Consider the following 24,157-nt stretch of genomic DNA (forward strand, 5'->3'; position numbering starts at 1 on the left):
GTCCTCGCCTGCTGACCTCAGACGTCCCTAATGTGAGATCATGAGCCCTTCTCTGCTTACATCACTGTTGTTTTGGGAATTTTTTTTTATTATTATATGCAGCCAAATAGAATACTAATTGAGACAAGTTGTGTCCATTTTTATTATTAAAAAGGTACATTTTGAGGACTTCCCTGGTGGTCCAGTGCTTAAGAATCCACCTGCCAATGTAGGGGACGCAGGTTCGATCCCTGGTCTGGGAAGATTCCACATACTGTGGGGCAACTAAACCCATGAGCCACAACTACTGAGCCCACAGCTGCTGAAGCCTGAGCTCCCTCGAGCCTGTGTTCTGCAACAAGAGAAGTCATCTCAGTGAGAAGCCCACACACCATAACTGGAGAGTAACCACCGCTCTCTGCAACTAGAGAAAGCCTACACTCAGCAACAAAGGCCCAGCCCAGCCAAAAATAAGTAAATAAATAAATCACAAAATTTTTTAAAAGTACATTTTGAAAGAACCTCTTGAGACTTGATTGAACCCTCCAAGAATTGAAAAAGGTGTGATGTAATTAGTGATGAGGAAAAGAGTTATAAGAAAGAGGAGGAGGTGATGAGCAATGTGAGGAGAAGGAAAGAAAAATGCAGGAGAAAGAGAAAGAAGAAGGAGGAGAAAAGGAAGTAGAAGAGGAGGAAGAGAAAGAAAGAACAACAATAACTGTAACAACAATAGCAAAACCACAAACAGCAAAACAAGAGGAAAGACATTCCTTTCAAATACAGACTGAAACTTCTCCATTGACATTCAGATAATATTCACCAAATTCTGGGTAACCTTGGGGGACCCCTTACTCATTAAATAAAACTTTCCCCAACAATTTTGTTATTAGATTCTGCTATCATCCCATGTTGAAGGTCAGGAAGGGTGGCAGTGAGGAGATACCCCTAGTCTAAGGTAAGGAGCATTGGCTGCGCTTCACTGGAGCAGCCGTGAAGAGATACCCCACGCCCAAGGTAAGAAAAACCCAAGTAAGACGGTAGGTGTTGCAAGAGGGCATCAGAGGGCAGACACACTGAAAACATACTCACAGAAAACTAGTCAATCTAATCACACTAGGACCACAGCCTTGTCTAACTCAATGAAACTAAGCCATGCCCGTGGGGCAACCCAAGATGGGCGGGTCATGGTGGAGAGATCTGACAGAATGTGGTCCACTGGAGAAGGGAATGGCAAACCACTTCAGTATTCTTGCCTTGAGAACCCCATGAACAGTATGAAAAGGAAAAATGATAGGATACTGAAAGAGAAACTCCCCAGGTCAGTAGGTGCCCAATATGCTACTGGAGATCAGTGGAGAAATAACTCCAGAAAGAATGAAGGGATGGAGCCAAAGCAAAAAGAATACCCAGCTGTGGATGTGACTGGTGATAGAAGCAAGGTCCGATGCTGTAAAGAGCAATATTGCATAGGAACCTGGAATGTCAGGTCCATGAATCAAGGCAAATTGGAAGTGGTCAAACAAGAGATGGCAAGAGTGAATGTCGACATTCTAGGAATCAGCGACCTGAAATGGACTGGAATGGGTGAATTTAACTCAGATGACCATTATATCTACTACTGTGGGCAGGAATCCCTCAGAAGAAATGGAGTAGCCATCATGGTCAACAAAAGAGTCCAAAATGCAGTACTTGGATGCAATCTCAAAAACGACAGAATGATCTCTGTTCATTTCCAAGGCAAACCATTCAATATCACAGTAATCCAAGTCTATGCCCCAACCAGTAATGCTGAAGAAGCTGAAGTTGAACGGTTCTATGAAACCTACAAGACCTTTTAGAACTAACACCCAAAAAAGATGTCCTTTTCATTATAGGGGACTGGAATGCAAAAGTAGGAAGTCAATAAACACCTGGAGTAACAGGCAAATTTGGCCTTGGAATACGGAATAAAGCAAGGCAAAGACTAATAGAGTTTTGCCAAGAAAATGCACTGGTCATAACAAACACCCTCTTCCAACAACACAAGAGAAGACTCTATACATGGACATCACCAGATGGTCAACACCGAAATCAGATTGATTATATTCTTTGCAGCTAAAGATGGAGAAGCTCTATACAGTCAGCAAAAACAAGACCAGGAGCTGACTGTGGCTCAGATCATGAACTCCTTAATGCCAAATTCAGACTTAAATTGAAGAAAGTAGGGAAAACCACTAGACCATTCAGGTATGACCTAAATCAAACCCCTTATGATTATACAGTGGAAGGGAGAAATAGATTTAACGGCCTAGATCTGATGGATAGAGTGCATGATGAACTATGGAATGAGGTTCGTGACATTGTACAGGAGACAGGGATCAAGACCATTCCCATAGAAAAGAAATGCGAAAAAGCAAAATGGCTGTCTGAGGAGGCCTCACAAATAGCTGTGAAAAGAAGAGAAGCGAAAAGCAAAGGAGAAAAGGAAAGATAGAAACATCTGAATGCAGAGTTCCAAAGAATAGCAAGAAGAGATAAGAAAGCCTTCTTCAGTGATCAATGCAAAGAAATAGAGGAAAACAACAGAATGGGAAAGACTAAAGATCTCTTCAAGAAAATCAGAGATACCAAAGGAACATTTCATGCAAAGATGGGCTCGATAAAGGACAGAAATGGTATGGACCTAACAGAAGCAGAAGATATTAAGAAGAGGTGGCAAGAATACACAGAAGAACTGTACAAAAAAGATCTTCATGATCCAGATAATCACAATGGTGTGATCACGCACCTAGAGCCAGACATTCTGGAATGTGAAGTCAAGTGGGCCTTAGAAAGCATCACTACGAACAAAGCTAGTGGAGGTGATGGAATTCCAATTGAGCTATTCCAAATCCTGAAAGATGATGCTGTGAAAGTGTTGCACTCAATATGCCAGCAAATTTGGAAAACTCAGCAGTGGCCACAGGACTGGAACAGGTCAGTTTTCATTCCAATCCCAAAGAAAGGCAATGCCAAAGAATGCTCAAACTACCGCACAATTGCACTCATCTCACACGCTAGTAAAGTAATGCTTAAAATTCTCCAAGCCAGGCTTCAGCAATACGTGAACCATGAACTTCCAGATGTTCAAGCTGGTTTTAGAAAAGGCAGAGGAACCAGAGATCAAATTGCCAACATCTGCTGGATCATCGAAAAAGCAAGAGAGTTCCAGAAAAACATCTATTTCTGTTTGACTATGCCAAAGCTTTTGACTGTGTGGATCACAAACTGTGGAAAATTCTGAAAGAAATGGGAATACCAGACCACCTGATCTGCCTCTTGAGAAATTTGTATGCAGGTCAGGAAGCAACAGTTAGAACTGGACATGGAACAACAGACTGGTTCCAAATAGGAAAAGGAGTATGTCAAGGCTGTATATTGTCACCCTGTTTATTTATCTTATATGCAGAGTACATCATGAGAAACGCTGGACTGGAAGAAACACAAGGTGGAATCAAGATTGCCAGGAGAAATATCAATAACCTCAAATGTGCAGATGACACCACCCTTATGGCAGAAAGTGAAGAGGAACTAAAAAGCCTCTTGATGAAGGTGAAAGTGGAGAGTGAAAAAGTTGGCTTAAAGCTCAACCTTCAGAAAACAAAGATCATGGCATCCCGTCCCATCACTTCATGGGAAAAAGATGGGGAAACAGTGGAAACAGTGTCAGACTTTATTTTTCTGGGCTCCAAAATCACTGCAGATGGTGATTGCAGCCATGAAATTAAAAGACGCTTACTCCTTGGAAGGAAAGTTATGACCAACCTAGATAGCATATTCAAAAGCAGAGACATTACTTTGCCAACAAAGGTTCGTCTAGTCAAGGCTATGGTTTTTCCTGTGGTCATGTATGGATGTGAGAGTTGGACTGTGAAGAAGGCTGAGTGCTGAAGAATTGATGCTTTTGAACTGTGATGTTGGAGAAGATTCTTGAGAGTCCCTTGGACTGCAAGGAGATCCAACCAGTCCATTCTGAAGGAGATCAGCCCTGGGATTTCTTTGGAAGGAATGATGCTAAAGCTGAAACTCCAGTACTTTGGCCACCTCATGCGAAGAGTTGACTCATTGGAAAAGACTCTGATGCTGGGAGGGATTGGGGGCAAGAGGAGAAGGGGACGACAGAGGATGAGATGGCTGGATGGCATCACTGACTCGACGGACATGAGTCTGAGTGAACTCCGGGAGTTGGTGATGGACAGGGAGGCCTGGCGTGCTGCAATTCATGGGGTCGCAAAGAGTCGGACACGACTGACCGACTGATCTGAGATCTGATCATTCCCACGAAACCCCAGAAAACCAAAGTTCAAAATTCCCATTGCGTACAATGAACTAGTAGTGCTTTATCTTTAAAGTTAACGTGATCAAACACATAACTAATTCATTAACTGAATTTTATCAATTACAGTTTACTAATCTTAGTAATCTACCAAAATTTACACTTTCCGTACTGAGGCCAAAAGCTTCTGAAGTTTGTGTCTGACTTCAATATATCTTTTGAGCGTCCAGTCAAAATCCCTTGCCTCTGGCTCTTTGACACTGAAGTCTGGTCCTCTCACTACAGGTCCCATCCTGACCCATCCTGAATTAAAAGGAGCCTGTGGCAGGATAATGGCCTTTCCCTAAGAGGCAACTGATCACCACATTGATGTTTAATTGGGGTCTGTGATGTGCTTTGATTGATACAGTGGGAGAGAAATGAAACTTGAGAAACAGAAAGGCTCTGTTCACCCCAACCTCAAAGTGAGAAAGAGAGTCTCTGGCAGAGGGAAAGAAAAGAAGAAGAAGAAATAAATAAGCGAGGGCAGAGGGGAAAGGAGAAAGGGTGGCAGTGTGATCTGAAAGGGGTTGGAAGAGGAACCGGGTCAGCATTTGAAGACTACTAGCCCAGCCTCTTCTCCATCAACAGCTTGCATTAGCCTCAGCCAAGGACCAAAGAGGAGTGGGCCTTGTGCCTTGCCCCACCTGTACATCTGCTGTACTCAGGAGCCCCGCAAGCTGTCTTCCCACCAGCACAGGGTGAAGACTTGAGCAGCAGTCAGCGTGATGACTGCTTATCAGTCAGCAGGAGAGATCCTCATTTGAGCTCTGTGTCTTTGCTTCAGCCATGTTAGATTTGCCTTGTACGGAGAATCCCCTGCCCTGTTCTCCACCACCAGCACCTCTATGCTCGTAGCACTCATGAGCCCCATGGGGCCCATCAAGCTTGCAGGGTGGAGCTAAATGGTAAAGGAAAGCTTCAGACTTGAGACTTGGGTGGGCTGAACACACGCAGCCAGTCTGAGATTTTCCCTAAACTGGTGCCATGATCATACACACATTTGTTACCCTTGAACTTAGGTTGCTCATTCTTTTGCTTTGGCTCCTGTGCCTACAAGTGTCTTTCCTGAAGTAACTGATGGTTAGTTTTTGCCTGGAATGACTACACAGAGTCATTTCTTTATCTTCCATCCCTGCACTCAGCCTAATCCTGACTCCGTCATCCTTCTTCACTGCCAGGCATTTCCCTTCTGCAGATGAGGGTTTTTTGGTTCGGTTTTTTTTAAGCATAAGAATTAGAGAAGAGTTAATGAACCTCTGAGCACTTAACAGTCACAACTTTGCACTTGTACTCTCTTCTTTACTAGACCAGAACATTCTGGTAAGGAAGGAAAAAAGAAACAAAGTATTCTGGGGTTTCACAGGCAAAAATTCTGTTTTTTTCCAATTCAGAGAGAAATAATTCCAGTGCCTCTGCTGCAATCCATCCTGTTTTCAGCTTTAGAAGCTAGTGCTTGTGTTATTATTAATTTGGACCAAGTGGATGCTTAGCAACAATGCTGAATTAAATATAAGATTAGTTTCAGAAGTAGGAGTTCAGAATTACAAAAACAAGTTCATTGGGCCCATATAAACGAGCTCTTAAAGACTCATATAAAAGAACAACGGCATTGAAACATGTATATTATCATATGTGAAACACATCGCCAGTCCAGGTTTAATGCATGAGACAGGGTGCTTGGGGCTGGTGCACTGGGATGACCCTGAGGGATGGGATGGGGAGGGTGGTGGGAGGGGGCTTCAGGATGGGGGACACGTGTACACCCATGGCTGATTCATATCGATGTATGGCAAAAACCACCACAATATTGTAAAGTAATTAGCCTCCAATTAAAATAAATTAATTAATTAAAAATAAATAAATAAAATTTAAAAAAAGAACATAAAAATCTGAAAAGCATAGAGAAATATTTTGCCACATCTTATTTATTGATGTACAAAATAGAGAAAATCAAATGTATTTTAATCTGGTTTAAATTAACTTTGTTTAATTTCATTTTATGGTACTTGCACTCCAAACTAAGAAACTTAGTTTTCTTCATGGCACGGTAACAGAAATAAATTTCAAGTGATGCTGAAGTGTATTTAAATCTGATCCAAGGGACTCACAGCATTTAAATTATGTTATTTGATTCTTATGTAAACATGTAACATTTGGTTATTTGGCAGAACTAACGATCCCCAAAGTTTAGTGCTTTAACACTGTGAAAGTTTGTTATGTACTGTCTACATTTCAATGTGCATTGAGCTGAAAGGAGCTCATGCTTCTCTGCACCGTCTTTCAGGGACCTAGACATCTGTCCAGGCCTCCACCATCTCCGAGGGCCTCAAACCATTCACTGAAACCCTGACAGAGGATGAGAACAGAGCTGTGCGCAGATGGCTTTTGATAAGCCTAGAAGTGATGTATCAATTTTGTCCACCTTCCATTGGCCGGGACTTCAGTCACATGGCCACACCCAACTGCAAGGAAGGCTGGGAAATGCAATGTGGCTGTGTTCCACAGAGGAAAAGGGACGAAGTTTGGGGAAATGTTTCTGAAGATCTCTGTGGAGATTGGAAATGGCTCAACAAAGTACAACCAGAGGTGGAAAAAAAAGAAAGAAACACTTGTCTGAAGGGAAAAGACACAAAGCAAGCAGTCTGTAGTTTCTGCTTTTGTTTTTCCAGCGTGAAGGAAGACGTGAATCAAGGCACTGAAAAGGGTGAAGGGAGCTTCTCTGGTTTTCCATGGCTAAGACTTTGTTTTTCAGTGCAGGGGGTGCAGCTGTGGGTTCAATCCCTAGTCGGGGAGCTAAGATCCCATATGCCTCGTGACCAAAACACCAAAACATAAAACAAAAATAATATTGTAACAAATTTAATAGAGACTTTGAAAATGGTCCACATCAAAAAAGAACGTTAAAAAAATAAAAAGGGCTTAGGTCATTCCAATCCCAAAGAAAGGCAATGCCAAAGAATGCTCAAACTAGCACAAAATGCACTCATCTCACACGCTAATAAAGTAATGCTCAAAATTCTCCAAGCCAGGCTTCAGCAATACGTGAACCGTGAACTTCCTAATGTTCAAGCTGGTTTTAGAAAAGGCAGAGGAACCAGAGATCAAATTGCCAACATCTGCTGGATCATGGAAAAAGCAAGAGAGTTCCAGAAAAACATCCATTTCTGCTTTATTGACTATGCCAAAGCCTTTGATTGTGTGGATCACAAGAAACTGTGGAAAATTCTGAAAGAGATGGGAATACCAGACCACTTGATCTGCCTCTTGAGAAACCTGGATGCAGGTCAGGAAACAACAGTTAGAACTGGACATGGAGCAACAGACTGGTTCCAAATAGGAAAAGGAGTACGTCAAGGCTGTATATTGTCATCCTGCTTATTTAACTTATATGCAGAGTACATCATGAAAAATGCTGGGCTGGAGGAAGCACAAGCTGGAATCAAGATTGCTGGGAGAAATATCAATAACCTCAGATGTGGAGATGACACCACCCTTATGGCAGAAAGTGAAGAACTAAAGAGCCTCTTGATGAAAGTGAAAGAGGAGAGTGAAAAAGTTGGCTTAAAGCTCAACATTCAGAAAACATAGATCATGGCATCTGGTCCCATCACTTCATGGCAAACAGATGGGGAAACAGTGTCTGACTTTATTTTGGGGGGCTCTAAAATCACTGCAGATGGTGATTGCAGCCATGAAATTAAAAGACACTTACTCCTTGGAAGGAAAGTTATGACCAACCTAGACAGCATATTAAAAAGCAGAGACATTACTCTGCCAACAAAGGTCTGTCTAGTCAAGGCTATGGTTTTTCTAGTAGTCATTTATGGATGTGAGAGTTGGACTATAAAGACAGCTGAGCACAGAAGAATTGATGCTTTTGTAACTGTGGCGTTGGAGAAGACTCTGGAGAGTCCTTTGGACTGCAAGGAGATCCAACCAGTCCATCGTAAAGGAAATTAGTCCTGGGTGTTCACTGGAAGGACTGATGTTGAAGCTGAAACTCCAATACTTTGGCCACCTGATGCAAAGAGCTGACTCATTTGAAAAGACCCTGATGCTAGGAAAGATTGAGGGCAGGAGGAGAAGGGGACAACAGAAGATGAGGTGGTTGGATGGCATCACCAACTCGATAGACATGGGTTTGTGTGAATTCCAGGAGTTGGTGATGGACAGGGAGCCCTGGCATGCTGTAATTCATGGGGTCGCAAAGAGTTAGACATGGCTCAACGACTGAACTCAACTGAACTGAACCGAAGGGCAGCTTCAGATGACAGGATGGTTCTCTGGATTCAGGAAGATGTGGATTTGGCATCCACCACTGAGGGGTGACATGATTCTTTGGCCTCTCTTAGATTTTTATAGCAGCAGTTATTTCAGCACCCACTGAAGTTAATGATGATCTATTATTTTCTATCTTTTTCTAAATATCAATTTATTGATATAATCTCATGATAAGGATGGATGCCCATAATTCAGAAAGTCCCAGTAATATGTGTTCTACCTGTATGTGTGTGTGTGTGTGTGTGTGTGTGTGTGTGCACATGCACACATGTGTTGGTGGTATAATGGATAGCTGTTTTTCTTTTTAATTTTAAAAATATATTTTATTTAACCCAGTGTACCCCAAACATTATCATTTCAACATGTAATCCGTATAAAAATTACCAATGAGCTATTTTGTTCTTTTTTTAATGTAAAATAATTTATTTAAATCAGTAATGGTAACAATTATATTGAGTAACTTTTCAGTATCCATTGAGATGGTTCATTTCTTCCTCATATTTGACCTCATATCAAAGTGATGTTTAATTTCCTATTTGACTAATTTAAATCCATTCTTTTCTTCCTAGGTGAAATTGTCTCAATTATGGCAAAGGATAACTGTTGAAAGGGAAACAGACAGTGAGTTGAAATACAATGGTAAGACCAATATTTAATAGAAACTAGTTGCCTGGGAGAATATGTAAAAGGTTGAATTTACCTTCTCCTCCCTGCCCCCCAAACTACACTATCAAGTCTTATAAATGCTAATCATTGCCAACTGGTGGCTGTTTCATTGGAAATGTATCCAGATTCTTCAGCATGTACAGCACTTGCCACCTACCACACAGGAGGTCTGGAGATTGATCCTGTGGCTTCATGGAATGTGGATGGAGTTCTGTAGATGTTTTCAGCATGAAATCACTGAAGCATCTTCATAACAAGGCTAACAAGCTAGACAGCATGAATGCTTTTCATCACTGTTTAAGTCCCCTTCCTCTGATTATATGCTATTCCTCCCAACGATGGCAATGATGGAAGTGTGAAAAGATTTAGGGAAAACAGATTTTTCAAGTAAGAACTAAAAGGCACTAAATGATCCTCCTGGTAGACAGCACTGCTTCATAAGACTTTAAAAATCTTAGATATGTTTGGGTTTATAAAGCACTGGACGAGACGATTGCCTAATTAGTGTTTAGAGAGAGGTGTGGGGATTTGAAAGCCTCAACACAATATCTTAAACCTCTGTGTGACTCATTTCTTTGGGGGAAAGCATTCACAGTGACTAGGGAAGAGGAAGCTAAGGCGAAGTCAATAGCACAGATTTTGGAGCCAGAATGCCTGGGCTAAATCCTGGCTGCGCACCTCTTCCCTGTGTGACTTAGAAAATGACTCAACCCTTCTGTGCCTCAGTTTCCTCTTTTCAAAAATGAAGATAGAACTTCTCTGGTGGTTCAGTGGATAAAAATCCAACTGCCAATGCGGGGACACAGGTCTGGGAAGATCCCACATGCTGCGGAGCAGCTAAGCTGGTGCACCGCAACTACAGAGCCCGAACTCTAGAGCCTGTTGTCTGCAACAAGAGAAACCACTGCAATGAGAAGCCCATACAGTGCAACTAGAGAAAGCCCCCAGCAGCAATGAAGACCCAACACAGTTAAAAATAAATGAATAAAATTTGTGAAAAATGAAGACAATGTTAGTACTTATCACAGGGTTGTAATAGATACATGATCTTAGACGAGCTTTTGGGAGGGAGAAGCTCTAACTTCTCTTCTAATGAGGACATTCTTGAGGTCAAGCTGTGATTTTCTGGCTTTCCATGATGCTATTTCCTCGAGTGCTGTATTATGATATAGACAAAGTTCAGCACAAATCTCAACATGTAGAGTCTTTCAAACTGGATTGTGGTTTCTACAAGTTTCATCCATTTATAATTCAGATCCTGACCTATAGAGGAGAATGCCTTAGTTTTTATTTTATTTTGGACTTATTTTTCCTTTTGACCAGAGGATGAATTAATGCTACGTGGGTAAAAAATGTTGGAAGTGCATCTTGGGCACTCAGTTCAGTTCAGTCACTATGTCATGTCTGACTCTTTGTGACCCTATGGACTGCAGCACTCCGGGCTTCCCTGTCCATCACCAACTCCTGGAGCTTACTCAAACTCATGTCCATTGAGTTGGTGGTGTCATCCAACTATATCATCCTCTGTTATCCCCTTCTCCTCCTGCCTTCAATCTTTCCCAGCATCAGGGTCTTTTCCAATGAGTTGGTTCTTCGCATCAGGTGGCCAAAGTATTGAAGTTTCAGCTTCAGCATCAGTCCTTCCAATTAATATTCAGGACTGATTTCTTTTAGGATGGACTGGTTGGATCTCCTTGCAGTCCAAGGGACTCTCAAGAGTCTTCTCCAACACCACAGTTCAAAAGCATCAGTGCTTCACTAGACAAGCTTTATTGTCTTGTATGTTGGGTTTTGATGTTTACCTTCTCATGAAGAGCATTTTCATGGAAAAAACCAGCTCCAGAGTTCATGGTGGCCTCTTCCACAAGAGAAAACGGGGAGATATAAACCTTGAAATTTTACTTAGAAAAGAACAGAAGCTGTTCACAGCAAGCTGGTCGAGGAGAATATGAAGTATGTGGGCTCCATATGAGCCTTGTTTGTTTAAACATGCAAGAAAGGGTCAGGACATGTGTGACATGACAAGCAGAGGACAGTGCTTATAGCTACTGGAGAAAAATACAATTGAGTTTCCCCCAAATGACAGCTAGACATTTCCTAGGCCTAGCAGTGCTGAGAGTTGGAGTGAAAATTGAAGCTTAGGGGTGGGCAAGTTGATCTAGACCTGTCTTTTATCATGGTTGTATCTCAAAACTGAATGATACTTTAGAAACAACAGAGTTCACAATGATCTGTCTTAACCACCAGGATGAGCCAGCGAGTATCATTTTCCTGTTTTATAGGCTGGGAAACTGTGGCCAAGAGAGCTCAAATAGTAAGAGAGCTTGTAAATGCAGGAGCCAGAACCGAGATGGAGATGTTTGAGCTTACAGTCAGTGTTCTTTCCACTGCTTCTAGCTGCCTTGCCCTTCATCCCCTTCATCTCCTTCATGCAGAAAGGCCTGTGGCTAGGACTTATTTACCCCACAAATTCTGCCTTTAATAGACACCTACTAATGCAATATTTATTTATTATTTTTGGGGGGTAGATTTGCTTTACAATGTTGTGTTACTTTCTGCTGTACCAAGAAGTGAATCAGCTATATGTATACAAATATCCCCTCCCTCTTGGACCTCCCACCGTCCCCCTCATCCCATTCCTCCAGGTCACTACAGAGCACTGAGCTGAGCTCCTTGCACTACGCAGTAAGTTCCCACTTGCTATCTATTTTATACATGGCAGTGCACACACATTAATCCTAATCGCCCAATTCATCCCATCCCCCACCCATGGCCACGTGTCTGTTCCCTATGGCTGCAACTCTGTTCTTGCCTTGCAAATAGATTTATCTGCACCATTTTTCTAGATTCCATATATATTCGTTCAAACTAGTCAATCCTTAAAGAAATCAGTCCTGAATATTCATTGGAAGGACTGATGCTGAAGCTGAAACTCCAATACTTTGGCCACTTGATGCAAAGAATTGACTCATTGGAAAAGACCCTGATGCTGGGAAAAATTGAAGACAGGAGAAGGGAACGACAGAGGATGAGATGGTTGGATGGCATCACTGACTCAATGGACATGAGTTTGAGTAAACTCTGGGAGTTGGTGATGGACAGGGAGGCCTGGTGTGCTGCAGTCCATGGGGTCACAAAGAGTCGGACATGACTGAGCAGTTGAACTGAAATGAACTGATATATATGCATTAATATATGATACTTGTTTTTCTCTTTCTGACTTCCTTTATTCTGTATGACGGACTCTAAGTCCATCCAAGACACTACAAATGACCCAATTTCCTTCCTCTTTATGGCTGAGCGATATTTCATTGTATATACATACCACACAACCGTGTATGCATAGCAATCAGAGGATGTGAGGCATGTGAAAGTGTGGAGGGTCTTGTGGCTTCTCTAGTCTAGGCCAGCCTTCTCATGCTGCAGAGGAGAACAAAGGACTTAGAAGCTATGACTGTGCAGCTTGGACTAAGCTTAGAGCTTTTTCTCCTAAGCCCCACTGGTCAGTCTAGGAAGGCCTTCTCTTCTTCACCCTGGGTCCTCTCCAAGGGAGAGTGGATAATCTGTCAAGTATTGCAGAGAAAAACATTGCCTTGAAAGCTCTTTTCCTTAAGTAAATACTCTGCTTCTATTTCTTTTGCTGGGTAAGTGAATTGAAAAATAAAACGCTTTTGATGATTTTCACCAGTGTAAGCAAATATAAAACAAGCCTCTCTGGTATCTTAGCCAACATCCTCAAGAAAGTATTGTAAACAATTTGGGGATGCTTATTTTATGAATTATTTTATCACATTTCTTGGAACTGAGGGCCAAAATCAATATTTCCTTACTGGATGTCTTTCTTAATTGTTCTCCCTGAAAGAAGGTAGGGCAGGAAAAGTGACTAAACCACACCAAAAGGAAGGATTCAATCAATGTATGCTTATTATTGTTGGCATTAACTCACCATTATTATCTTCAACTCATGGTATCATTACATCAAGATATTTATAAACCTTTAGAATGTGTTCTGTTCGTTCTTGTCTTTGCTGTACCAGAATAATGGAACATAACTATTTTTCATCACTTCCTGGAAAATTTTTAAATTTAAGCCATTTCTGTCCTTAAAATTTAGCTTGGTTGTGAGTTTTATGAGCAATCAAGGCCAACTCTTTAATAACAAGTAGAATTGAGTTTTGGGGACAGTACAGTGAGGCTTGGAGAAGCAGGGAGCAGAGAGATTCTTCCTAAATAGAAAGAGCTTCCACTAGGCTGGCGAGGAGTGAGACGGCCAATCCCTGTCTGATGGAGTGGGGTGGAGTCTGGTGAAGTCTGGTGAGATGGTCAACCTGAGTCTGCTGAAGATCTGAGACCTAGGGAGTCCAGGCAGAAGAGAAGACAGATTGCAAAGTCCCTAGCCATGCTGAGCAAGGCACAGAAGCCACAGGAGGCTATGGGAATTCTGTGGACAGCAATGATGCTCAAGGCAGGCTTGAAACATTGCAGAGGAGCAGCACTCACCCCTTTTTCTCGGCACTAGACACCATCCCTAATTCTACTCTGAATCCCTTCCTTTGAAGCAAAGATGTTTTTCATTTTGGTGATGTCCGGTTTAGCTTGTTACATATATCTTTGATTTATTTTGAGCTTATTCTTTTATATTGTGTGAGATAGGGTTCCAACTTTATTCTTCTGCATGTGAATATCTGGTTGTCCCATGGGGTCACAAAAAGTTGTTCATGATTGAGTGACTAAGCATGTGTGCGCACACGTGCATACACACACACACACACACACACACACACACACACACACCCACCCCCAGTTGTCCCTCCCATACATAGTCTTCTGAATTAAGTGCACAGTGTACCTTTAACTTGTGAGTAAACTGAAGCGTAGAGGTCTGAACTGATTTGCTGATTCTTATATGAAGCTGAAGGACAAAGCCAGAGCTTGAACTTGTATCTTCTCACAGTACAACCATTATTCTTCTTTTATATGACAGTTGCTTCCTATCTCCTATTTCAGGGAGCTTTGGGCTTTCCCTGGTGGCTCAGGTGGTAAAGAATCTGCCTGCAATGCAGGAGACCCGGGTTTGATCCCAGGATTAGGAAGATCCCCTGGAGAAGGGAATGGCTACCCACTCCAGTATTCTTGCCTGGAGAATTCCATGGACAGAGGAGCCGGGTGGGCTACAGTCTCCATGGGGTCCCAAAAAGAGTTGGCCATGACCACTGAGCAGCTTTCAGTTAGGATATCAACTGGATTTTCCCACTGTTTTTAATTGCTGTTTTCTTTACTTTTAAAAGTAGAAAAAAACAATATGTCTTAGTTTAACAGTTATTTCTGCCATGGTTAGTCTCATATGTTAATGAACAGGTACTTTGTGACCTCATGACTAACAAAGTGTTAGTCAGCTAAATGTTGAGTTGGATTTCTCTGCATTTTTTCCCTGGGAGATCTAGAAACTAATATGTTTTAGAAAGAAAAGTTTTGCTGCCAAAAGAAGTTAGATATTTACTCATTTGTTCCATTTTTGTGTTTTTTGGTCTTCAAAGAATCATTCATTTAAACCATCTCACCCACTCACCCAGAGGGTTGTCTTCACTAGTCACTGGGCATCCTACAAGGGCACATGACATTTCTCCAGCTTGGATTTCAGCTTCTTAAGCAGCAAAGCCAGGATGTTTGATCTCTCCAATTCTGTACTATGATTCTAACATGTTTCTTTCTAGTAATAACAATAAAAATCAAACCAAAGTTTATAGGCCTTGTGAAGTAAGCATCATTTCCCTTCCTTTAAGTGCTTTCAAAATAACTCTTCCCCAGTTTCTAAGTCACCTGAAGACAAAGCTTAAACTAAGACTGTTCAGATTTCATCTAGTTGCTGTCTCTGCCAGAAGGAGAAAAATCCATATATCTTCCTTACCTATTGCCTAGTGAAGCTCTAATGACCAGGGCTATTTTTGTGAAGAAACAAGGTAGAACACTGTTTTAAAAAAAGTCAATTACTATTAATAGACAGCGCCTGCTAAAATATATCATTAGAATTTATAACGTTTTTCCCAAAATTTGTATTTATATGACCTCACTAAAAAGATGCATTTTTATCAGATATTTTTCTTCAAACAAATGGCCCTCTCTCTTATATGCTACACTTCCTCTGAAGCTGGTCCACTGTATAATACTCACAAGGAAGGGTGGTGCCTGGAGGCTCCTGGAGACAGAAGCTGACGAGGAAGGACACTGGTAGGCAACAACGGTTCTTTTCCTTTTCCGTTTGTAATGCAGGCTATGTGACAAATTATCCAGCTTTCCCTCAGACTTAACAGAGAACCCAGAATGTGGATTACGGTGACAAGGTTAATGGTGTTGTCTCTCATGAGGAATACTTTTCTCTTTAGGAAGATGCAGTGGGGCTTCCCTGGTGGTCCAGTGGTTAAGACCCTGAGCTTCCAATGTAGGACGCATGGGTTCGATCCCTGGTTGGGAAACTAAGAACCCACATGCCTTATTGTGAGGTCAAAAAAAAAAAAAAAAAGATTAAAATGTTTTTTCCAAAAGAGCGAGAGAGAAGGATGCCACGCTGTTTGTTAAGAGGCTGTGCTCCGGAGCCAGACTCCCTGGGTTCAAATCCTGCCTCTGCCACTTCCTCGATGTGTGACCTCAAGTATATCACTCAGTCTCTCCAAAGTCTATTTCTCTGGTTTGTAAAACAGGGATGATAATCATAGAAACCCACCTGACACGTGGGATTATTGTGAGAATAAAAGTGGGTGAGTGCAATGGGCTTAGTAAAGTGCCTCACAGTAATTATTCAAGTGACAGAAGCTCATATGGTTGGCTTCTAGAATGTAATAACAGGCAGTTCATCAAGAAAATAGTTTAGTATAGGTGTACCCTTGTTAGTAACCAACCACAGCCATTCATTAAAATAACAAAAAACAAGATTTTAAAACAGTAAAACTTTGATAAGTTCTTTTCACTTACCCAGACCCAACATTAATGAAGAAACATGGAGACATTTATTCTAAAAACTTAAACAAAAAAAAGATGCTATGCGGATGAAAGCCAAGTATCATGGTCTACTCCCATGTGGATGCTCACAGAGACAATCCCAGGCTCCTGGCTGCTCTATCAAGAGATTTAGGGCCCAAAAGAGGAGGAATCACCTGCATTTCCAAATGCTGTCCAGGGTCTTCCAATGGAACAAAATCCTTTCGATTCTACTTAGAAAGTTGAGCAACTTTAGAGGGTTACTTCCTGCTGTGGTCTAAATATTTGTGCCTTCCCCAAGTTCACACGTTCAATCCTCCCAAAGCTGATGACATTGGGAGCTGGGGCCTTTTGGGGTCGATTAGGTCATGAGAATAGGGTGGAGCCCTCATGAAGGGAATGGCTATGCTTACAAGAGACCTCAGAGAGATCCCTTACTCCTTCTACCGTGTGAGGACATTGAGAAATTACTGACCTTACCAGGAAGAGGGTCTCAGTAGAACTCAACCATGCTGGCAGCTTGGTCTTGAACTTGCCCACCTTCAGAACTGTGAGAGCTGCATTTCTGTGGTTTACAGCCACCCATTCTATGGTATTTTGTTATATAGCCTGAGCAGGCTTAGACATTTCCTTTTTTGTCCACGTTAAAATCTTGAAAGGACATGCCTTTTAATGAGTACATACTCTTATCTAAAAGCTCACATTTAAGTTTCAGCAGGTGACTTCCTGATTTCAGTTTTAATGGCCCCTCCTTTCCCATTTCCTGCTTTAATTACAAGTTTCCAGTGGCACTACCATTTAGTTCTGCAATTCCATCAGTAAATACGTGAGCTCTTCTCTGTTTCAGGCTGCTAAGTAAACACGAAGTTATAAGCCCTTTGCAGGGACACGAAAAAGGAGGGTTAATATTAATTATCACATGAGCCTGAATGGCTGCCTCCACAAGGATGTTCTGCACATAGATGATCTCACATTTCTATTAAAACGTGATCAAAACTACATGCAGAATCCCATGCTCCTCACCCTACCATGCTCCAGCCACTCCTCACATGCCCTTGAACATGGTCCCCTCATCTCTCATGGCTTATCCTTTGAAATAGGGGCTGGGATGCCTACCTTAATAACATAACTCAATTGTGGTATATTCTTTCTGATCCCTTACGTTTGCTGCCTGGGAGCATGTCTCAAATGAACTCTCTGCACTGCATACAAATCTGTCTTAGGCTCCACTTTGTGGAAAACTCAAGTTAGTACATATAAATATATACTTTATATATATATATATATACACCTTCGATTAATATGTGTTGTGTGTGCTGGGTTCAGTCACATCTGACTCTTTGTGACCGCCTGGACTGTAGCCCACCAGGCTCCTCTGTCCTTGGAATTTTCCAGGCAAGAATAATGGAGTAGCTTGCCATTTTCTCCTCCAGGGGATCTTCCCGACCCAGGGATCGAACCCATGTCTCCCACATCTCCTGCACTGGCAGACAGATTCTTTACCATTGAGCCATGTGGGAAACCCTATATAAAATCTCAGGCTAGGGAAATAAAAAGAAATAGGATTCTCTATGACACACCTCCCAGAGTAATGGAAACAAAAGCAAAAATAAACAAATGGGATCTAATTAAACTTAAAAGCTTTTGCACAATGAAGAAAACTAGAAGCAAGGTGAAAAGACAGCCTTCAGAATGGGAGAAAATGATAGCAAACGAAGCAACTGACAAAGAATTAATCTCAAAAATATACAAGCAGCTCAATTCCAGAAAAATAAACGACCCAATCAAAAAGTGGACGAAGGAACTAAACAGACATTTCTCTAAAGAAGACATACAGATGGTTAATAAACACATGAAAAGATGCTCAACATCACTCTTTATCAGAGAAATGCAAACCAAAACCACAATGAGGTACCATCTCATGCCAGTCAGAATGGCTGCTATCAAAAAGTCTACAAGCAATAAATGCTGGAGAGGGTGTGGAGAAAAGGGAACCTTCTTACATTGTTGGTGGGAATGCAAACAGGTACAGCCAGGATGGAGAACAGTGTGGAGATTCCTTAAAAAATGGAAATAGAATGGCCATATGACCCAGCAATCCCACTGCTGGGCATATACACCAAGGAAACCAGAATTAGAGACATGTGTACCCCAGTGTTCATCGCAGCACTGTTTACAATAGCTTGGACATGGAAGCAACCTATATGTCCATCAGCAGGTGAATAGATAAGAAAGCTGAGGTACATATACACAATGGAATATTCCTCAGCTATTAAAAAGAATGCATCTGAATCAGTTCTAATGAGGTGGATGAAACTGCAGCCTATTACACAGAGCGAAGTAAGTCAGAAAGAAAAACACCAATCAGTATAACATGCATATATATGGAATTTAGAAAGATGGTAACGATGACCCTATATGCGAGACAGCAAAAGAGACACAGAGAAAAAGAACAGACTTTTGGACGTTGTGGGAGAAGGCGAGGGTGGGATGATTTGGGAGAATGGCATTGAAACATGTATATTATCATATATGAAACAGATCACCAGTCCAGGTTTAATGCATGAGATAGGGTGTTCGGGGCTGGTGCACTGGGATGACCCTGAGGGATGGGATGGGGAGGGAGGTGGGAGTGGGGTTCAGGATGGGGAACACATGTACACCCATGGCAGATTCATGTCAATGTATGGCAAAAACCACTACAATATTGTAAATTAATTAGCCTCCAATTAAAATAATTAATTTACCAAAAAAAGGAAAAGAAATAAGGACCTCCAAGTATATTCCTCTTACCGCGCTTGATTTCAAAGGTTATAGATCTCCCACATCTGGGCAGTTTTTTTTTTTAAGTGCATAAACTTGCCAGCTAACTTCAACCTTACCAAACAATAATAAGGAGATAAACACTAGCCCCAAATGTCTGCAGATTTAGCTCAAGTGTCTATCATTTGCAAATACCATGTTTGGCTGTGGGCCCCAGCTGTTTGGAAGAGGACACGCCTTCCCTGGAAGCACATCTGCCATATTTAGAAGAACTGCCCGGTAGTGGTCCGCAGTTCTCAGCTCTCCTGTGGATTTTCAACTGCCTTCTTCACTCCCTTCAGTCCTCAGACCCCCAGCCTGCTAAGCTAAGCGGCAAGCTGCTAGCTAAGCTTCAAAATCACTGTATTAGTCCCAAAGAGTTAATGCATTCCAAAGTACTTAATTTTCTCCTAGCAAGTCATCTGCCCATTGGTGGGAGACAGATGAGTAAGCAATCGTTTTCAACCCCACGGGATAATTCTAGTACAGGGGAGCAAATAATCCAGAGGACACACGTACTGCAAAGCTTATTTATTGTGAAACCAAGGAGGCAGATGGCATTTTATTGACTCTTAGAGGACAAATCACACTGTGATTGGGGTCATATATTTCCCCTGAACATGATAGGATTTCTTTTCTGGATTTCATAGTAAATATTTCAGGTGAAAGTCTTAAGTAGTAGATTGAAATGTTATTTGACTTGACACGTCACTTAGAGCTTCTATAAATTAGGAAAAATATTATCTCTTCAACTACAATTATAAACACCTTGAATCAAAAGGGTGCTTTCGTCTTAATTAAAATACAAATGAATAAATCAGTCAACATACATATATTGAATATACCCTATAGAGAAGTGCTGTCCTAGGCAGAATGGAGGATAGAAATGAGTGTCAGACATGATCCCTGACTTCACAGGTCTTAGAAAGTGATCATTTTCTTCATATATTTAGCATTAGACATGTTTCATAAATAATTAAATTAATAGTGGTTTAAGAATTCCAATTGCTAGTTAAGAATCATATTAAGAAAAATAGCAACTTTCCAGAAATCATTATTTAATACTCTTTCACGTCTAAGACTATTAGCCTTTTTTCAAAATAGAAGTTAAAGTATGTTGTCCTCACAGTGAATTTAATGTATGAAAAATTTCATTCAAATGACATTATTTCTATTTAAAGTTTTGATATAATAATGCAGGGATCCCCAATCACGAATCAGTATTGGGCCCTGGCCTGTTAGGAACCAGTCCACACAGCAGGAGGTGAGTGGTGGGAGAAACCGAAAACTCTGCCTCCCACACTGATCTGTGGAAAAATTGTCTTCCATGAAACTGGTGTCTGGTGCGAAAGAGGTTGGGGACTGTTGCAGTAATGTATGAAACCAATGCCAACTTCTGAAGAATACCTCTTTTTGGATCACTGAAATGTTTTACCCTGTACTGGGGCCTCAGTATCAGTGAGAGTGATGTCTGATTCTTCGTCTACACTTAAAATACCAAATACACATGCCACCTGGACATTGTCTTGAACTAAATCCTAAAATAAAATTAAGTGACGTGTTCTTGTCAAATTCAGGTCTAGGTGCCGCCAGGCTACTGGATGGGAGGCAGTCATTCCTCCAGATGGCCCTGGCCCTCCAGCAGACATCATTTTCTTTGTTTAAACTGAATCCGGCATCGTCCTTCCGGCTGCTGGACACCCACCAAGTGGAGAGAACTCTAAAAGCAGAAATGCAGAAAGAGGATAGAAGTTAAGGGACGTAAGCCAACAGTATGGACCTAAGGTTTAGTCAGTGTGATTGTTCCCGAAAGGCAGAGTTTAGATTTGGAAGGCTGGACGGTTTTACTTGATGAGTTCTCCATGGCTAGCATCAATTTTAGCCTTCTATTCAAGGGATGGATCTTCCCTGTAGCTCAGACAGTAAAGAATCTTCCTGCAATGCGGGAGACCTAGGTTCGACCCCTGGGTTGGGAAGATCCTCTGGAGTGGGGATAGAAATCCACTCCAGTATTCTTGCCTGGAGAATCCCATGGACAGAGGAGCCTGGCGGGCCACAGTCCATGGGGTCACAAAGAGCCGGACACGACTGAGTGATTAACACTACTATTCAAGGGACAGAAAAGGAGGCAATCCCTTACTCTTTTAAAGAAATTTATTTATTTTTAATTGGAGGATAATTGCTTTGCCATATTGTGTTGGTTTCTGCCATACATCAACATGAATCGGCCAGAGGTATACACATGTCCCGTCCATCTTGAGCCTCTTTCACACCTCCAACCCCATCCCTGCCCTCTAGGCTGTCACAGAGCACTGGTTTGAGCTCCCTGGGTCATACAGCAAGTTTCCACTGGCTGTCTGTTTTACATATGGTAATGTACGTGTTTCCATGCTACGCTCTCCATTTGTCCCGCCCTCTCTTTTCCCCCGCTGTGTCCACAAGTCTGGTCTCTGTGTCTGCATCTCCTTTGCTGCCCTGCAAATAGGTTCATCAGTACAATCCCTTATTCTAATAGCAGTTTCTTCACAGTTTCACATATCCCACGGCTATGAGCCTGGGACTCACCCTTCACTTTAGCTGGGTGAAGAGGATACCACAAATAAAGGTCTTTCAATACATTTCTGGCCCCCAATATCTGACACCTCATTTATAATTGCTGAGTGAGACTTCTATGACACATGTTACTGATGTTCATAAGACAACATGGTGTTGATGGTGCAAACCACTGCTATAGTGGACCTAGAAAGCATCACTACGAACAAAGCTAGTGGAGGTGATGGAATTCCAGTTGGCTATTTCAAATCCTAAAAGATGATGCTGTGAAAGTGCTGCACTCAATATGCCAGCAAATTTGGAAAACTCAGCAGTGGCCACAGGACTGGAAAAGGTCAGTTTTCATTCCAATCCCAAAGAAAGGCAATGTCAAAGAATGCTCATACTACAACACAATTGCACTCATCTCACACGCTAGTAAAGTAATGCTCAAAATTCTCCAAGCCAGGCTTCAGCAATACGTGAACCATGAACTTCCAGATGTTCAAGCTGGTTTTAGAAAAGGCAGAGGAACCAGAGATCAAATTGCCAACATCTGCTGGATCATCGAAAAAGCAAGAGAGTTCCAGAAAAACATCTATTTCTGCTTTATTGACTATGCCAAAGCCTTTGACTGTGTGGATCACAATAAACTGTGGAAAATTTTGAAAGAGATGGGAATACCAGACCACCTGATCTGCCTCTTGAGAAATTTGTATGCAGGTCAGGAAGCAACAGTTAGAACTGGACATGGAACAACAGACTGGTTCCAAATAGGAAAAGGAGTATGTCAAGGCTGTATATTGTCACCCTGCTTATTTAACTTCTATGCAGAGTACATCACGAGAAACGCTGGACTGGAAGAAGCACAAGGTGGAATCAAGATTGCCGGGAGAAATATCAATAACCTCAGATATGCAGATGACACCACCCTTATGGCAGAAAGTGAAGAGGAACTAAAAAGCCTCTTGATGAAAGTAAAAGAGGAGAGTGAAAAAGTTGGCTTAAAACTCAACATTCAGAAAACGAAGATCATGGCCTCTGGTCCCATCACTTCATGAGAAATAGATGGGGAAACAGTAGAAACAGAGTCAGACTTTATTTTTGGGGGGGCTCTAAAATCACTGCAGATGGTGACTGCAGCCATGAAATTAAAAGACGTTTACTCCTTGGAAGGAAAGTTATGACCAACCTAGACAGCATATTAAAAAGTATAGACATTATCTTGTCCATAAATGTCTGTCTAGTCAAGGCTATGGTTTTTCCAGTAGTCATGTATGGATGTGAGAGTTGGACTGTGAAGAAAGCTGAGCGCCAAAGAATTGATGCTTTTGAACTGTGGTGTTAGAGAAGACTCTTGAGAGTCTCTTGGACTGCAAGGAGATCTAACCAGTCCATTCTGAAGGAGATCAGCCCTGGGATTTCTTTGGAAGGAATGATGCTAAAGCTGAAACTCCAGTACTTTGGCCACCTCATGCGAAGAGTTGACTCATTGGAAATGACTCTGATGCTGGGAGGGATTGGGGGCAGGAGGAGAAGGGGACAACAGAGGATGAGATGGCTGGATGGCATCACTGACTCGACGGACGTGAGTCTGAGTGAACTCCGGGAGTTGGTGATGGACAGGGAGGCCTGGCGTGCTGCGATTCATGGGGTCGCAAAGAGTCGGACACGACTGAGCGACTGAACTGAACTGAAGATCAAAACTGTCCAATGGGATATTCTGTGGGTGCCAAATGTTCTGATAGGTTCTGTTACATCTTAGTTATGAACAAGGGGTGAATGGATGTGGGGGTGAGGGGAAGTCAGTTCATTGCAAATAAAGCAAAGAGAATGCTGAAGCTTAGGAGCTTGAATGAGAAAACCAACCTGTTCTGTCAGCTTTGAGTGTTGGAGGAAGAGGAGTGTGAGGAAGGAGGAGGGTGATCCAACTTAGAGGATGAGTTTTTTTTGTCATGAGTTTGAATGCAATGGGGCACAGAGTTTCTCAGCAAGCGGATTCTTAGGTCAGTTGATAGAACGAGTTACAGAACTTGCACGGACTCTCTGAAATTGAATCTGTCCATCATATTGTTTATATGAAGAAGTGTGTACTTTTCTACTAGGGGGATTTATAGATCTTGTGAGATTTTCCAAGAATCCATTCCCCTACTCCCAAAAGCACAGCAGAAGAAAACCAATCAGCCAAAGAAAAACCTCACTGTGTTAGCAAAAAATGTGCTTGCTTTTGGGAAAGAACTGAAGTGGGTCTTCCTGTGAGTGCTCAGAATGAAATAGTTCCCATTGCCAGCATCTGGACACAACTGACCAATCACAGATCCTGGAAAGCTTTGCAAAGTTTCCTTCTGGTTTGGTTCTTATTGGGAGAGAATTAAGATTAAATTATTTTCTTTAGACTGAGGTAAAATAAAACTCTTACAAAAGTAAAATTGGAGATGCTAGCATTTGATTTGGGGTACTGTGGCAAGAAAATTCCTTTGGGGGAGCTGGTTTCCAAGCCCCATGATCTTCCTACACTTGATGCCAAAGTGTCTGGAGCATGCCCTGGTGACTGCCCCTCCCCTGCTGCAGCTTATAAGAGCCTGG

At 41.9% G+C, this 24,157-nt stretch overlaps 1 protein-coding gene across 3 annotated transcripts in view; it reads right to left on the reverse strand.

The window, feature by feature from the left end:
* LOC113881982 (24-hydroxycholesterol 7-alpha-hydroxylase) overlaps positions 1-24,157 on the reverse strand; it is a 118,917-nt gene that overhangs the window by 15,726 nt on the left and 79,034 nt on the right. For 2 of the 3 annotated variants that reach the window (XM_027525109.1, XM_027525111.1), the window contains one exon: positions 19,556-20,759. The exons of the other annotated variant lie outside the window; for it this stretch is intronic. In XM_027525109.1, coding sequence (XP_027380910.1) covers positions 20,688-20,759 — 72 coding nt within the window. In that variant the 3' untranslated portion in view covers positions 19,556-20,687. Of the gene's footprint in view, positions 1-19,555; positions 20,760-24,157 lie in introns of those variants that run through there. 3 annotated transcript variants of the gene reach the window in all.

This window comes from Bos indicus x Bos taurus, chromosome 23 (genome assembly GCF_003369695.1).
Source record: "Bos indicus x Bos taurus breed Angus x Brahman F1 hybrid chromosome 23, Bos_hybrid_MaternalHap_v2.0, whole genome shotgun sequence".
NCBI classification, from domain to species: domain Eukaryota; kingdom Metazoa; phylum Chordata; class Mammalia; order Artiodactyla; family Bovidae; genus Bos; species Bos indicus x Bos taurus.